The sequence below is a fragment of the Nilaparvata lugens genome, chromosome 5 (assembly GCF_014356525.2).
Source record: "Nilaparvata lugens isolate BPH chromosome 5, ASM1435652v1, whole genome shotgun sequence".
In the NCBI taxonomy this organism is placed as follows: domain Eukaryota; kingdom Metazoa; phylum Arthropoda; class Insecta; order Hemiptera; family Delphacidae; genus Nilaparvata; species Nilaparvata lugens.
Genome location: NC_052508.1, coordinates 69,108,519 through 69,125,009, shown reverse-complemented (window position 1 = coordinate 69,125,009; position 16,491 = coordinate 69,108,519). Strand labels below are relative to the sequence as shown.

General features: G+C 34.8%; 1 protein-coding gene across 6 annotated transcripts in view; it reads right to left on the bottom strand.

Annotated features, from left to right (window-relative positions):
- LOC111054418 (glutamate receptor ionotropic, kainate 2) overlaps positions 1–16,491 on the bottom strand; it is a 56,669-nt gene extending 40,178 nt beyond the window's left edge. For all 6 annotated transcript variants that reach the window (XM_039429171.1, XM_039429168.1, XM_039429170.1 and 3 more), the window contains exons 1-5: positions 16,350–16,491; positions 11,490–11,642; positions 8,235–8,428; positions 4,075–4,247; positions 1,834–1,975 (exon numbers count right to left, since the gene is read on the bottom strand). In XM_039429171.1, coding sequence (XP_039285105.1) covers positions 1,834–1,975; positions 4,075–4,247; positions 8,235–8,428; positions 11,490–11,642; positions 16,350–16,437 — 750 coding nt within the window. In that variant the 5' untranslated portion in view covers positions 16,438–16,491. The remainder of the gene's footprint in view (positions 1–1,833; positions 1,976–4,074; positions 4,248–8,234; positions 8,429–11,489; positions 11,643–16,349) is intronic.

The following is a 16,491-nucleotide window of genomic DNA, read 5'->3' as shown; positions in this document are numbered from 1 at the left end:
GCGTTGTTGCGGCCTCTTGCTGTCACTCAGAGAACCCTAATAAAAATAATTTCAAATAAACCCATGCGATACCCTACAGAACAACTTTTTTCCGAATTCCATGTCCTTAATATCAGACAAATATACATAAAAACCCTCCTCTCCTTTACCAAATCCTACAAAGCAGATATATTTACTGAATCACCACACAATTACCAAACTAGACATAGATTAAATTTCAGATATGGAACTCCTAGAGCCACTTTAGCTCCAGCAAATAACACCCCATTTCACATTGTGCACCTCCTCTACCGAAATTTGCCTACATCAATCCAGGAGGCTGAGGGGCGCAGTGTACCTGTTTACAAAAGAAAAATAGTCCAATGGCTATTCAACATTGGTAGGGATGCTTCGGAGGCCCTTGTCAATTCACCCTACACCTAGGTTTTGTCTTGGATATTTGTCTACAGATATTTTTCATTTTGTTATAAGCCATTAGTTTTTCCGTGTTTCGTTATTTTTTCTTTTTCTCTCTCTCTTCTTGCTTGTGTTTAGTTTCTTGTTTTTGATGCAGCGCTCTATTAACTCTTTCGACCTTATAGCACCAACCCATATCAGTAATAGATTTAACCTATTTTATTTTCTACATTTGAAGTTATTGTTTAATTAAAGTTCATTTTTTGTTTAGAAGTAAAATTTAAAAGTTTTTCAAGAAATGATTTCGATTATCCTGTATTTATCCTGCTTTTCTAGATAGGAATTCTTTCCCCACACACGGATTTATAGTCTAAGTGGGGAAATATATTTCCTGGAATTGTTTTGTATAACTATTATTGTTATTAGTTATTTTGTATAACTGATATGTATATGATTTTTTGAGGAATAAATTGAATTGAATTGAATTGATATGTGTTTGTCAACTTCCGTTCAATCTAATAGAATCTATAAGGATTAAGTTATAACCATTTTGTTAATAACTTTGGTGTAAACCCAGCTTAAAGATGCATACCTCTTTAATGTCTTTGATTGAAACTATAGACCTTATATTATACAAATACAGTAATAGACTGGCTTCTCCGCACATCTGTGTAATCACTTGTCAGCTGATTTATGATGAATAATTCTATAGTCTGATTTTCACTCTAAAGGTGCGTACAGATATACGCGCCGCGAACATGAGCAATTCACTTTTAATCAGCTGACTATACCTGTAATTTTACAGAAACTATAAGATACAGATATAAAAAGCTTGGCATTAGCTGATTAAAAGTGAATTGCTCATGTTCGCGGCGCGTATATCTGTACGCACCTTAATATTGGCGTATGAGGGAGGCTCCTTTTTCCTTTTATATTATCCTTGAAATGCAAAATTTCCAAAAACCTTGTATATACGTCGACGCGCAATTAAAAAGGAACATACCTGTCAAATTTCATGAAAATCTATTACCGCGTTCCGCCGTCAATGCGCAACATATAAATATATAAACATTTAAATATTAAGAGAAATGCCAAACCGTCGACTTGAATCTTAGACCTCACTTCGTTCGGTAAATTATATTTTTTCTCATGAATCCAATTCTATATTTTCTCTTTATCTCCTCAAAGACTATGGTGTGTACATACTCGTACTTCAAAAACAAACAATCAATTCTGAAAAATGTTATCAAACAATTTCATTTTTCTCACAAGATTAATGTCTCCTCATTATCTCCTCAAAGTCTATTGTGTGAGCATCCTTCAAAAAATCATAGATATTTTCATCTATTTATTTGTCGACAATGTAGTAGTGATAGTGATTTGTGAAATGTCATATGTAAATTAAGCATAAAATCATACATTTTTGGGTTGACTCACCAATGAGGTGACAATATAGCTATGGTAATCACCGAGCATACCAACTTCCCTCGCCTGGCGAAGAATGCTCAAAATCTTCTCAGCCGCGCAGTCCAACACAATATGAGTCTCAGTTGACACTTTAATCTGTTTCAACAGTGGCCTGCAACACAAATTTGGTAAAATTTGAAAAACCACACAAGTCTTGATTATATTTATCAAATCAATCAATCATTCATTTATCGATACAATATTATTTCAATGATCCATAATGATAGATATTATAATCTTAGTGGGGAGAAGCTTAGCTTGTACTATTCCTCTTCAAATTTTTGTGGTCATAGAGCCCAAAAATGTACCGGTATGTGTACGTCACGCACATCACATTTCTGGTCCGAGAATACTCCTTGAAAATAAGTGACAAGTGGTGAACATTATTTTGAAAGTAATTTTGATTCTCTAAATTCCCAAGACAATGTAAAAATTATTTTTTCCCAGAGCTGTGGTCATTTGCAACAACACTAAGTTACACATAGGTACTACAAGTAACATTTGAGTGTAACATTTTGTGTGTAATTGATGAATATTAAGTGACACATAACCCACCTAGCTACATTTGGACTGTTGTATAAATTAGAATTGGAACCGTTTTGGGCTTATAAGCCTGTGGTACTTTTCTGTTAGTTGTTTAATTTTGAATGATCAAATAAATAAATAAATAAACATTTCAATACTACTTCTGACTTGGAGTTTGGACAATTTCTTAAACTCCATTTATTCGAAGTTTATAAGATATCAGTGTGATAAGTGTTATCATCAGTTGAATATTCAAAATGCTAAATTTCTAATAAACTATATGTAACTATACCGTTAGTTGTTGAGGTTTTCAAGATCATTCAAGGTGTCATTATTGCCTCAAACAATCATAACAAATGCATGAAATTGAATGAAAAAGACTAAGAAGTTGTCAAAAAAACCACTGATATATTGATAATTAGAAAGACCGGTTTCGGTTATTACACCATTGTCAATCTCTGATAAACTCTGATAAAAAAAAAATGCATGAAACATGCATGTATTGGAATGTGGGCATTAGTAGCCTACACTCAACAATACATTTTCTATTTTTCGACCGAATTTGACTTATGATGCATGATTTTGGATCGCCTTGACGAGCCAGAGAAGAATGAAGTGTAGTACGATGAAATCTGAGCATTGTCTCAAAAGTTATAAGTGTTTGAAATTTTGATCCTTGAGGTGTCCTTAAGCGCGCCTCTCCACTAGGAAGTACTGAAATGAAGTGCATCTAACGGGTGATTCTCATAGAACATAATCTCATCAACTTATGACATTGTCCAAAATATCAATGTGAAGACTATGTAGTTGGTGATGATGGTTGAAGCTGAAAATTGGGTGTTTTTCACAATACAAGGAGCATTGTTGTCAGGTGTACCTGGAAATCTATATGAGATAGAGCGTTCTACCTTATCTCAGATTGTAGAGCACAAAAATACGCCCAGAAGGATTTTGAATTATACATCTCAATGGTAACAATTGAAAGATATTGCTGTTCAAAAACTAAAATTCATCAGAATTGATTTTTTCTTCAAATTTCACTCATTTTTGAAAAATCATAACTCAGTACTCATTGGAGATAGAGAGTTCTGAATGATTTCATTTTATTCAGAATTTTATAATCTAGAAAAAAGGGAGCGTAATTTTTTTTCCAATTACGAGATTTGGCAGAAATAGCTGAAAATGGAAAATGAGCCGAAAATACGATGTTTTTGGGCCACCCTGTATCTAGCACAAGGAAATTTTGCATGAAGACATTGGTTCTGGACTTTTCTTATGTACCCAAATAATATATTGAAAAATCAGAACTACAATATAAATTGCATGCACCAATGTATATAGTGACTGGACTATGATAATACTGGATTCAAATTGTCATAAGTTCATCAATGATCTGTTCTATAGTGATATCTACGTCATAATGGCAGTGAAAAAAAATGGAGAACAGCGCTGCCGATTCTCTGCCTTGATAGACAAGAATAGCACACCAATGTTGATCAAATGCTGCCATTATAACGTGTACCTAACTACAGGAGGTAGATAATGCAGACCACTAGACTTTCTATCCTAAATTACGGTTTAAAGCAGTTAGGTGAATGCCTGTTGTTGTTACCTGGATTGCATGTATTTTATATCAAAAGATGAATTAATTATTTATTAATGAATGAATGAATGAATAATACTCACCTATAATCGTTGTCATCATTGAGTTTGTGCAGCGTGAATGGAGTCTGACCTTCACCTTTGAGAAATCCATCATGGTACTTGAAAACCTCTTGGAGACGAAGCAAACCAAACTCATCGTCATAGATTATTGTAAACGTCTCCCAATCCATGTCATTGATGACGTCTATTAGAGCCTGAATAATTGGAGACTGAATATTAGAGTCTGTTAGAACTTACCATGGACATTCAATCAATATTATCATGATGAGATACGTGAGAATTTTGACAGAATGAATCTTCACTCAGACATATATCATTATAAGACATAATATCATCACAGATGATTATCATTAATGATAAAAGTGATATTTGCTTGAATAAATATAATCAATTTATACGTCCCAGATTATCGATTCTGAGCTATACTATAACTAGTAGTTCTGTGATCAGTAGACCTCGCGCTCAGTACGTTACATTGACCTGTTGTTATGTTTTCTCAAAAATTAATACATAATTTATCAATTTAAAATGTCTAGAACTAGTAGCTCTGTGAACAGTAGAGCTCGCGTTCAGTAAGTTACATTGACCTGTTGTTATATTTTCTCAAAAATTAATAAATAATTTATAAATTTAAAATGTCTAGAAAAAATCCTAAATAAACTTAGAGCTTTCTATTCTATCGTACCATAACGTGTCGATATGAATGTGAGTGTAAGCGCTGTTATCAGGTCTGGCTGCAACTGTCTACAACGTTGATGGAAAGATACATTTTTAAGATGTTCGATGTTTTTTAACGGGTAGTAAGTTATAAATTATAGTCCACTAGACAGCTGATTTATCTATATAATAAGAGAGAGTAGGGTTGTGTTTGTTCGTGTGTTCGTTTGTTCGCATCAAAACATGTCAACTTGTGGATTGCATACCGGAAAAACGGGAATGATTTAGATTTCCAAATTTTGCACATAGATTCTAAAAATATCAATCTCGTGCACCTGGAAGCCCAAATTTTAATTTTCCTTTTAGATTTTTCAGAATTAATGTTTAAATTTCATTAATGGTACATTCGATTTCATTGAAAAATCACCAAATCATATGGTCGAAATTAAAAAAGGTAAATCTGTTTCTATATTGCTTTCTACCTGAAAAACATAGTTTTGAAACTTCGTTTTCCTGGTGCAATGTTTAGGCCTACACGTGGCATGGATTATTAATTTTTTCAGCTAGAACAATTTTTGAGACAAATGCTAAATAAACGTCTACAGTTTCATCATTGCTGTATCGGCAATATGAAAACGCATGCAGCTAATATGTCTTTCAATGAAGGTGTTTTTATTTACATAAAGAAATTATATTCTTCCAGTTTTATTTAATTAAAATTTCAAAATTATTCGAGCCCTGATAGAATGACTGACTCACTGTACATAGGCCTATTTTGAATTCTTCTAGATTTCATTACGTCACGTTTCAAGAAAGACCCTTGCGAAGCACGGGTTACCTGCTAGTGATGAATAATTCTAAAGTCTGATTTTTACGGTAATAATAGAGCTTTCTGTTTCTGTCCTATCGTCAGAAAAAATCCTAAATAAGCATAGAGCTTTCTGTCCTATCGTATCTTGACGTGTCGTCCCGGAATGTGAGTGTGAGCGCTGTTATCAGGTCTGGCTTCAACTGTCTACTACGTTGATGGAAAGATACATTTTTAAGATGTTCCATGTTTTTTAACGGGGTAGTATTATAGTCCACTAGACAGCTGATATATGATGAATAATTCTAAAGTCTGATTTTTACAGTAATGTTGGCGTTCAAAGAAGACTCCTTTTCCTTTCGTATCATCCTTAAAATGCAAAATTTTGAAAAACCGTATGTATACGTCGACGCACAATTTTAAAAATGAACATACCTGTCAAATTTCATAGAAATCTATTACCGCGTTTCGCCGTAAATGCGCAACATATAAAAATTCAAACATTTAAACATTAAGAGAAATGCCAAACCGTCGACTTGAATCTTAGACCTCACTTCGCTCGGTCAAAAAAATCCTAAATGAACATAGAGCTTTCTGTCCTATCGTACCTTGACGTGTCGTCCCGGAATGAGAGTGTAAGCGCTGTTATCAGGTCTGGCTGCAACTGTCTACTACGTTGATGGAAAGATACATTTTCAAGATTTTCCATGTTTTTTAACGGGTAGTATTATAGTCAACTGTCTACTAACGTTGATGGAAAGATACATTTTCAAGATTTTCGATGTTTTTTAACGGGTAGTATTATAGTCTACTAGACAGCTGATTTATGATGAATAATTCTATAGTCTGATTTTTACTTTAATATTGGCGTATGAAGGAGACTCCTTTCTCCTTTTATATTATCCTTGAAATGCAAAATTTCCAAAAACCTTGTATATACGTCGACGCGCAATTTAAAAAGATACCTGTAAAATCTCATGAAAATCTATTACCGCGATTCGCCGTAAATGCGCAACATGTTGAAGATTTGCCAAACCGTCGACTTGTAATCTTCGACATCACTTCGCTCGGTCAATAACTATAGATGTAACGAATGTGTTAGGTCGAGTTTGAATTAGTGCTATAACTTATAAGCTCCTGAGAACAGACGTCTATGCAACCCGCTTAACCTTTAACGAGCTATCAGAGAATAGTCATACATAATGATTGATTATGAGGCATAATAATATAGATGTAACGAATCTGTTTTGCCGTGTTTGAATCTGTGCTTTAACTTATAAGCTCCTGAGAACAGACGTCTATGCAATCCGCTTAACACGAAATCTGTCACTGCTCTGAAATCTGTAAGATCAGTGCCGGTCACACAAAAGCCGGTTGAATTATAATCGTTATTAATTCAACGGGAACCAATCAGATAAGTTATCTTTTCAAAAACACCTCTGATTGGTTCGTGATTTAATCCACGAGAACCAATCAGAGAAGTCGTCTTTTCAAAAGCGCCTTCTCTAATTGGTTCTCGGGGAATTAATCACTATTAAAATTTAATCTTTTGTGAAACCGGGCCTTTGCGAGATGGACACAATATGAGAGACTACCAGCGTCACATAGCTTCATAAAAACAACTATACTATAGGACTATCGGCTTGAGTTAACAGTGAATTTTGAAACATAAACTCCCTAAACTACGGATATCTTCTTATGCTATCTTTTCTCTATGGTAGCACCATAGGGAAACCAATCTATTATTGTATGCCTCATTATCAATCATCATGTATGAGTATTATTGAATGTGATAGCTCGTTAGAGAATAAGCACTATGCATTCATCTGCAACAAAAATAAACATTAGAACATAGGGTGCAAGGTATCTAGAATACATGTATACTAAGTACATTGATAGAGAGTACTAGTAGCTCTGTGAACAGTAGACCTCACGCAATTCTCCCATCCACAAATACCTGATGTCACCTGTTTGAAATGTTAACAAACTCAGTTCACGTTTCAATTTGTATTCCATATGATATAATTCATCCAGTTCCGTGATAATCTTTCCATCTGATGAAATTTAATTTTCCACAATCAAAAATATTATAATTTTTTCAGCATTATTTGATTCATTTGATTATTTTCAATCAACTATCAATTTAGTTTTTTCAAATGTGAGAATATTGATATTGATGGGCACGCATAATAATACCATGACTGCAGAACAAAAAAATATTGAAACCAGAGACCTTAAAGATGCATAACTCTTTAAGGCCTGATACATCGTGTTATATTCGTTAATACATAAAGAATAGAATAAGGATAGAGAAACAAAGAGACGAGAGTGAGTTGACAAACTGAGGAGTTGGTACCGACTTTGATTGAAACTATAGACCTTATAGAAATAGACACGGCTTCTCCAGAAGCCGTGCGTAATCCACGAGCTGATTGATTATGGATAATAATTTTCTATAGTCTGATTAATCCCATATTCACAGTGGATGATATAGTGATATCAGAGTATGAAGGAATTCCTTTTCTTTTCATATTATCTTAAAAAATGCAGAATTTCAAAAAACCTTGTGTATAAATCGACGCGCAGTTGAAAAAGGAATATTCCTGCCAAATCTCATCGAATTCTATCAACGCGTTTGGCCGTAATCGCGTTACATACAGACAGACAAAAGAGAATCCCAGTTAAAACATAGACCTCACTACGTTCGGTCAGTTACCTGTGCCAATCTTTGAGGCTCTGGATACAAGTTGATGTTCATGGTGGTGTTTTTGGCGAACGGGTCCCATCTGGTTTCGATGTGTGGTATCTCAAATTTGTCACTGATTGATTTGATTATACCACTGGTTGTCGCTGATTGAGGCCCAAAAATGGCGCCAATGTTCATCTCTTCATTAGCAAGTAGAGAGCAGACTGAAATTGAAAATATGCCCCCAATAAGAAGAATATTGGTAAATAGGAGGTATAAAGTTGAGTTTTATACAGCACATTTTATCACCCACGCAGAAATTATCAAGGTAAGCTTCTGAAATAAAAATAAAGACAGACAAAGCCCTACAATAATAAGTCTTTATAGAATAGATGAATAGTCTACATTCATGCAGTAGCTGTGACTCTGGTTTCTCATTTATGTTTTAGTCTTTCTAAAAAACATGATGACATCATATATTTACTGCCCATACACTGTCATAATCCCAAGCTGCGAGAAAAACAATCGTACTGAATCACACCTTTCAAGCTCAAGGATTATTCTGATAGCTCTTTTTTGCTGCTTGAGTATCTTGTCCAAATTATTTTTGGTTGTACTGCCATAGATACAAAGTCCATACGCCAAATGTGCATGAAATACTGCATGATATACCGATTTCAATGTCTGGACACTACAAACATTGGACATCTGCCTTAGAGCATAAAGACCTGTGGAAATCTTTTTCATAACATGGCTATGCCATGTGAGATTACAGTCCACTAATAATCCCAAAAACTTTGTACTCTTATTTGTTGCTATAATTTCATTATTCAATGCCACCCTAGGATATAGATTTTGGATCCTACTCTGCTTTGTCATAAATGGGATAACTATTAATTTATTCAAAATAAGATTATAGCAATTCAGATAATATTATTAATAAAGGCTATTCAATAGCAGATGAGATTTCCACATCCTGAACCGATCTACCAGAGAATACTATATTTGCATCATCGGCAGTAATATGTTTGTAAAATAAAAGTCCAGACGGAATTAGTTGCAATAACGTATGTAAAGCAGACGATTCCGTTAGTTGATGAGAAGTAAGCTTGCAATTCTTTCCCATATTTCACTTCCACTTTCCCCTTCAAATTCGCTTATATTGCTTTTTTTCATATTCCACTTTGCCCTTTTCACTTTTTACAAGATGTTTCATTTATTCCATTCCATTTTCACCCTGAAAAAGCTCAGAGAACTATGCCTCAGTCGCTGACATCGTTTGTTGTTCTTACCAATTCGCTTTTGAATGCGGACCCGGGACCTGGTGAAGCTATCGTTAGCTTCAATTATAATATTATTGAATCGTGATTTGGGTTATGTGGTGTTGATTTTTCGTGGATTGTAACGTTTTTAGAGTTTGTGTATTGTGCTGAATATACTGTATATTTCTCGATATTTATATATCTAAATGCCGCTTTAATATACTCTCATACCTATCGTGATATGATATTATTGAATCGTGATTTTGGTAATGTGGTGTTGATTTTTCGTGGATTGTAACGTTTAGAGAATTTGTGTATTGTACTGAATATACTGTATATTTCACGATATTTATATATCTAAATGCCGCTTTAATATACTCTCATACCTATCGTATGATATGATATTATTGAATCGTGATTTTGGTAATGTGGTGTTGATTTTTCGTGGATTGTAACGTTTTGAGAATTTGTGTATTGTACTGAATATACTGTATATTTCTCGACATATATGCAGCTTTAATATGATAAAGACTATTATACCAATGAATCACTGGTATATTCTCGATCTTCGATTTTCAACAGGTGAACTCAAGACAAAAAATCTGGTGTGGCGCACTCACACAACTTTCCTTGCCGTTATGAAAATTGATCAACTGACGCTAGTGTTCCCGCGCACCTAAATTAGTCTACTATTCGTAGATCAAAGCCAGCTGGTGACAGGACAATAACGCTGCAGACACATGAAGTCTGCTATCTGTTCATAGTGAATGATTTAATAGAATCAACACTTGCCAACAGTTTACAAATTGAATAATCTTATTTTCTCGAACTTCGAGCTTATTTCCAATTTTAGGTGAAAATGTTACTGGACATTAATTTTAGAGATTTTCATGCCCATCTTTTCCACTTGGAATTTTTTGTTTTAATTGTATCTGAAGCCTGATAATTGGGAATCTAAAATCAAACTTTGCATAGATGGGGTGGAGCTCCTGAAATTTTTACAGATATGGGACTAGTGGCAGTTGATAGAGCTTATCAATAACTTTTTTAGGTATAAATTTGATCAAAATCGTTGGAGCCGTTTTCGAGAAAATCGCGAAAAACCCTGTTTTTGACAACATTTTCGCCATTTCAGCCGCTATCTTGAATTGAATTTTATCGAAATTGTTCGTGTCAGATCCTTATAGGGGAAGGACCTTAAGTTCCTAATTCCAAGTCATTCCGTTAATTTAGAGATGAGATATCGTGTACACAGACGCACATACACTCATACACACACACACACACACACACACACACACACACACACACACACACATACAGACCAATACCCAAAAACCACTTTTTTGGACTCAGGGGACCTTGAAACGTATAGAAATATGGAAATTGGGGTACCTTAATTTTTTCGGAAAGCAATACTTTCCTTACCTATGGTAATAGGGCAAGGAAATAAAATGTATGACATGACGACTGCTTTTGGAAGGCGGGGTGCGTCATTGGGCCTGGGTGGGGCAACCCTCCATAGTGGCATCATTGAGAGAATACCTGGATACGGTAGTTTATCACAGTAGAGGCCTATAAACTCTAGAAAATTGCGAAATTTTACAAATATGAATAACTAACAAAAACACGGTCCTTTCCTAACAATGTTATCGTAGCTAAATTCAAGATAAATTATAGAGGGTTGCCCTACCCTCTGTTACCCGTTGAAAGGAAGGCATATTAAATTATTTTCAGGTCTTATTAGACCACTAAAAATTCCAGTTGTCACTTTTTCTCACTCTTATAATGATCTTAACAATTATATTAAACAAGATTATGCAATTTAAATCTTGAAAAAAGTCTACCGAACAGCCTTGAGCAGAATCCACACCTACATGTTATCGTTAATTGACTACATGATAATTTAACTACATCACTACTACGTGATTTGACTGCATGATAGTTTAATTCACGAAGAGAGTAATCCTACCCTCTGTTACCCGTTGAAAGGATGGCATAATGAATATTGATTGATACTTACTGCGTTTACTGATGTTGAAGCTGTCATACTGGCTGACTTCCTCGATATGCGCTACTAGCGTGGTGGCGTTCAATATTCGTTTGATGTTTGTCAGCTCGATTGCCATCCTAAACGCAACCTGTTCTTCCTTCTCGTCCGGTTGAAACAAGCCAACTGCAAATTGAATAATATTTCAATTTCTTAAATTTTCTTCATTCAATTCAAATTGATGAACCACAAAAATCAAATAAAATATTGCTCTCTAATCTCTAATTTATGTTCCCTAGAGGCTACCCTGTGTGGGGACACTTCAACAGAATTAAACAATAAGAAACTTATGGTAGAAGGGATATTGGCAGACCTATAAAGAGTTAGTGAGTGAAGTGAATGGCTCTTGAAGAGTTTTGTTGCGCTGAAATAGAAGATAGTTTCAATTATTTCAGTAGCCCTAGAAAGGAAAGTGAGTAAAGTAATAATAATTATAGAAATCTGGTGTGGTGCACTCAACAACTTTCCTTGCCGTTATGGAAATTGATCAACTGACGCTAGTATTCCCGCGCATCTCAAGTCTACTTCTCTAAGATCTGAGCCAGCTGGTGACAAGACAATAACACTGGAGACACACGAAGTCTGCTATGTCTTCATAATGAGTGATTCAATAGAATCAACAGATGCCAACAGTTTTCAATTGAAATAATAACATTTTCTCGAATTTCGAGCTTATTTTCAATTTTAAGTGAAAATGTTACAAAACATTAATTGTAGAGATTTTCATGCTTAATCTTTTCCATTTAGAATTTTTTGTTTAAATTGTATCTGAAGCCTGATACTTGAGAATCCAAAATTAAACTTTGCGTAGATGGGGCGGAGCTCCTGGAATGTTTACAGATATGAGACTTGTGGCAGTTGATAGAGCTTATCAATGACTATTTTACGTATAAATTTGATCAAAATCGCTGGAGCCGTTTTTGAGAAAATCGCGAAAAACCCTGTTTTTGAGAACAATTTATCCATTTTAGCCGCCATCTTGAATTGCATTTGATCGAAATAGTTCGTGTCGGATCCTTATAATGTAAGGACCTTAAGTTCCAAATTTCAAGTCATTCCGTTAATCGGGAGATGAGATATCGTGTACACAGACGCACATACACTCATACACACACACACACACACACCACACACACACACACACACACACACACACAACACACACACACACACACACACACACACACACACACACCACACCACACACACACACACACCACACACACACACACACACACACACACACCACCACACACACACACACACACACACAACACACACACACACCACACACACACCACACACACACACACACACACACACACACACACACACACACACCACACACACCACACACACACACCACACACACACACACACACACACACACACACACACACACACACACACACACCACACACACACACACACACACACACACATACACACACACACACACATACACATACAGACCAATACCCAAAAACCACTTTTTTGGACTCAGGGGACCTTGAAACGTGTATAGAAATTTAGAAATTGGGGTACCTTAACTTTTTTCGGAAAGCAATACTTTCCTTACCTATGGTAATAGGGCAAGGAAAGTAAAAATGATAGTTTAGTAAGTTTTATTCTCATTTTCATTACTTTTCCATTATTATTATGTCTCCATATTCAAGAAAATAATTTGTAAATATTGATGACTCAATTATAAATTCTATTAGATTGAACATAACAATTAGATTGGGCAATTGCCTGTTTCTCTTTCCAAATATCGTGTTTGTGACTGTTCTAATAAATAAATAACTTGACAAACACGATAATGTGATCAATTTCAACTATCCAATATGGTAGAATTTCTAAGGACAGCAAAAAATCGTACGTCCAGAAATCTATGTGTGTGTGACTGGCTTATAAAAGGATGAAAAAGAGCTATGGTACAGTGGTAAACATAATAATACTATGTTAAGCTCGGAATGTTTATTTACAAATCAGTTCGTTTGCCATAAATCCGTCTACGCTTCATCAAGCTAAACCTGTAATGTTACAGCCGACACATTTTTCACTGTATTGACTTGCCTTCAATTTCTTCCTAATCCATCGACTTCATTTCTTTGAAGATTACAACATTGAAAATCAAAAACATGTAAAACATTGATATCAGGAAAAATACAGCTCATCTTTTTAAAAGATTAGTGAATAGTGAGGTCCACGTTACAATGGTAGTATTTGATAAACATTGGTGTTGCTGTCCTCCCCTGTCCTTGTCTATTGTCACAAAGTGTTTTGTGATGAAGGAAAGAGAGTCAAACCGCATGACAATATGGGATTTTGAACTGAAAAGAAGGAGTGTATCTGATACGCATTCAGACTCTTTTTCGTTTCTTTGGAGATAATAGCTGAAGAGAAGCAGCTCGGAAATCATTGATGACACCATCATTCGACAAAGCAGATATCGCTATCCTTTTCTACCTCGGCAACAACGCCAGTTTTACTTTTTTTAATTTGAAAATATTATTAATTAACAAGATATCCAATATCAATCAAGAAAGTATATGATTAGATTATTGAAAGATATACTATTTTCTTGGCGGACAAAAATTAATAATCGATTATTATCAACAAGATTCAACAGATTTGATATTACGAGTACATTATAAGATACCAGTAATCAGCTATTCTCTATATAGAAGGCAGTGGTAGGACAGAGAATTGGGAAAACTGTTATCCTATCTTTCTCCTCTGTCATTATAACGTGTACCTTGCTATTATAGATCTGATTATCCAGTTTTTCAAATGGAAATTAGTTATTGATTAATTCATACTTATATTTGACCGAGCGAAGTGAGGTTCAAGATTCAAGTCGACGGTTTGGCATTTTTCTTAATGTTTAAATGTTTTTATGTTGCGCATTTACGGCGAAACGCGGTAATAGATTTTCATGAAATTTGACAGGTATGTTCCTTTTTAAATTGCACGTCGACGTATATACAAGGTTTTTGAAAATTTTGCATTTCAAGGAAAAAGGAGCTTCCTTCATACGTCAATATTAGAGTAAAAATCAGACTATAGAATTATTCATCATAAATCAGCTGTCGAGTTGACTATAAATCGCATGCCATGACGCATGCAATTCAATATCTTAATGTAACTTGGTAAAAAATTAGCAGCTGTGTAGACTACAAATTGCATGCCTCATTGAATGCAATTTTTATGCACTATTAAATAGGATGCAAAGAACTTATAACAGCTCGTCTGGGCGCCTGGTTTTCTCGCGCTAAATTCCGGAAAGCGTTATATTTATGATAATTAAATCTTGTGTAAGCATGATCTGATCAAATAAATAGTTAGTGTATCAGTGTGGATGTGCTTATGGTTTGGGACGTCGTTATAACTGCGCGAGGTTTACTGTTCACAGAACTACTAGTTATAAATGTATTAGTTATTATAGAGCACTCATCTGTTGAATGGCAATATGCATCTGAATCTGACAAGAGTCAATCATATAAACAGTACTCAAATCTGTGATGCATACAAGTATACAAGTTCTCTACCCTACTGCTATTGCGATCTAGTGGTCGAATTCAGAAACATCACGGATTGTAGTCAACCAATCAAGAGTCAGGTAGGCGGAGTCAACATGCGTAGGCCTACATGTTATCGCTTCTGATTGGTCTTCTCCCTCCACCTCCAAAAAACATTCAAGCGTATTGAGACTTGTTTGGTATTAACCAGACACGGTTTTAATAAATCTATGGCTAATGATTTTTCTAAATTAATTTAAATCTACGGTTTATGATTCTGTAGTAGAGTAACTAGATATAGACATAGAGACAATATAGCTTAAGAATTTTGGTCTATCTTTTCTCTGTGATATTGATAACCTATATTGGTTACTTTTATAATGATATTCCAACCATTCTACTTCCGCTGTTTAGTCTATGATAGATAGCTGACAATCATACAAACTATAGGTTGAGTGGTAGGGGAGATAAACTTCATGAATCCGTCTAATAGAGAGTATTTTCATTGAATTTAATTCATATGAATACAACCATTTATGAGTACCATTCAACAATCATATGTGTTATACATTTATATACTAGTAGCTCTGTGAACAATAGACCTCACGCAGTTTTCTCATACACAAGTATCTGATGTCACCTGTTTGAAATGTTAACAAACTCAGTTCACGTTTGAATTTGAATTCCATATATATGATATAATTCATCCAGTTCCGTGATAATCTTTCCATCTGATGGAAATATTTTAAATAAATGTTTCACAATCAAGAATATTATAATCTCTCCAGCATTGTTTTAGTTCATTTAGTTTCGTTTATTTTTAATTTTAAATTAGTTTTTTCAAATGTGAGAATATTGATACTGATAGGCACGCATAATATTAATACCATGACTGCAAAACATAATATTGAAACCAAAGACCTTAAAGATGCAAACCTCTTTAATGTATTTGATTGAAACTGTAGACCTTATAGAAATAGACACGGCTTCTCCAGAGCATCTGCTCAATCCACTTGTCAGCTGATTGATTATGAATAATTCTATAGTCTGATTAATCCTATCTTCAGAGTAGATGTTATATAAAGTGATATCAGAGTATGGAGGAATTCCTTTTCTTTCCATATTATCCTTAAAATGCAAAATTCCAAAAAAAACCTTGTGTATACATCGACACGCAGTTGAAAAAGGAATATTCCTGCCAAATTTCATCGCATTCTATCAACGCGTTTAGCCGTAATCGCGTTACATACAGACAGACAAAAGAAAATTCAAGTTATAACATAGACCTCACTACGTTCGGTCAATTACATACCGATAGTGACTTCCATGTTATTGTTTTCCTCCTGTCCATGAGCGATTATAGTCGCTAACGCTAAGACGAGACACCATCTCGGCAGCATGGTGGATGAACGTCCAGTTTGTCGTTTCACTTCACATCGTCTACTGACGTTCAA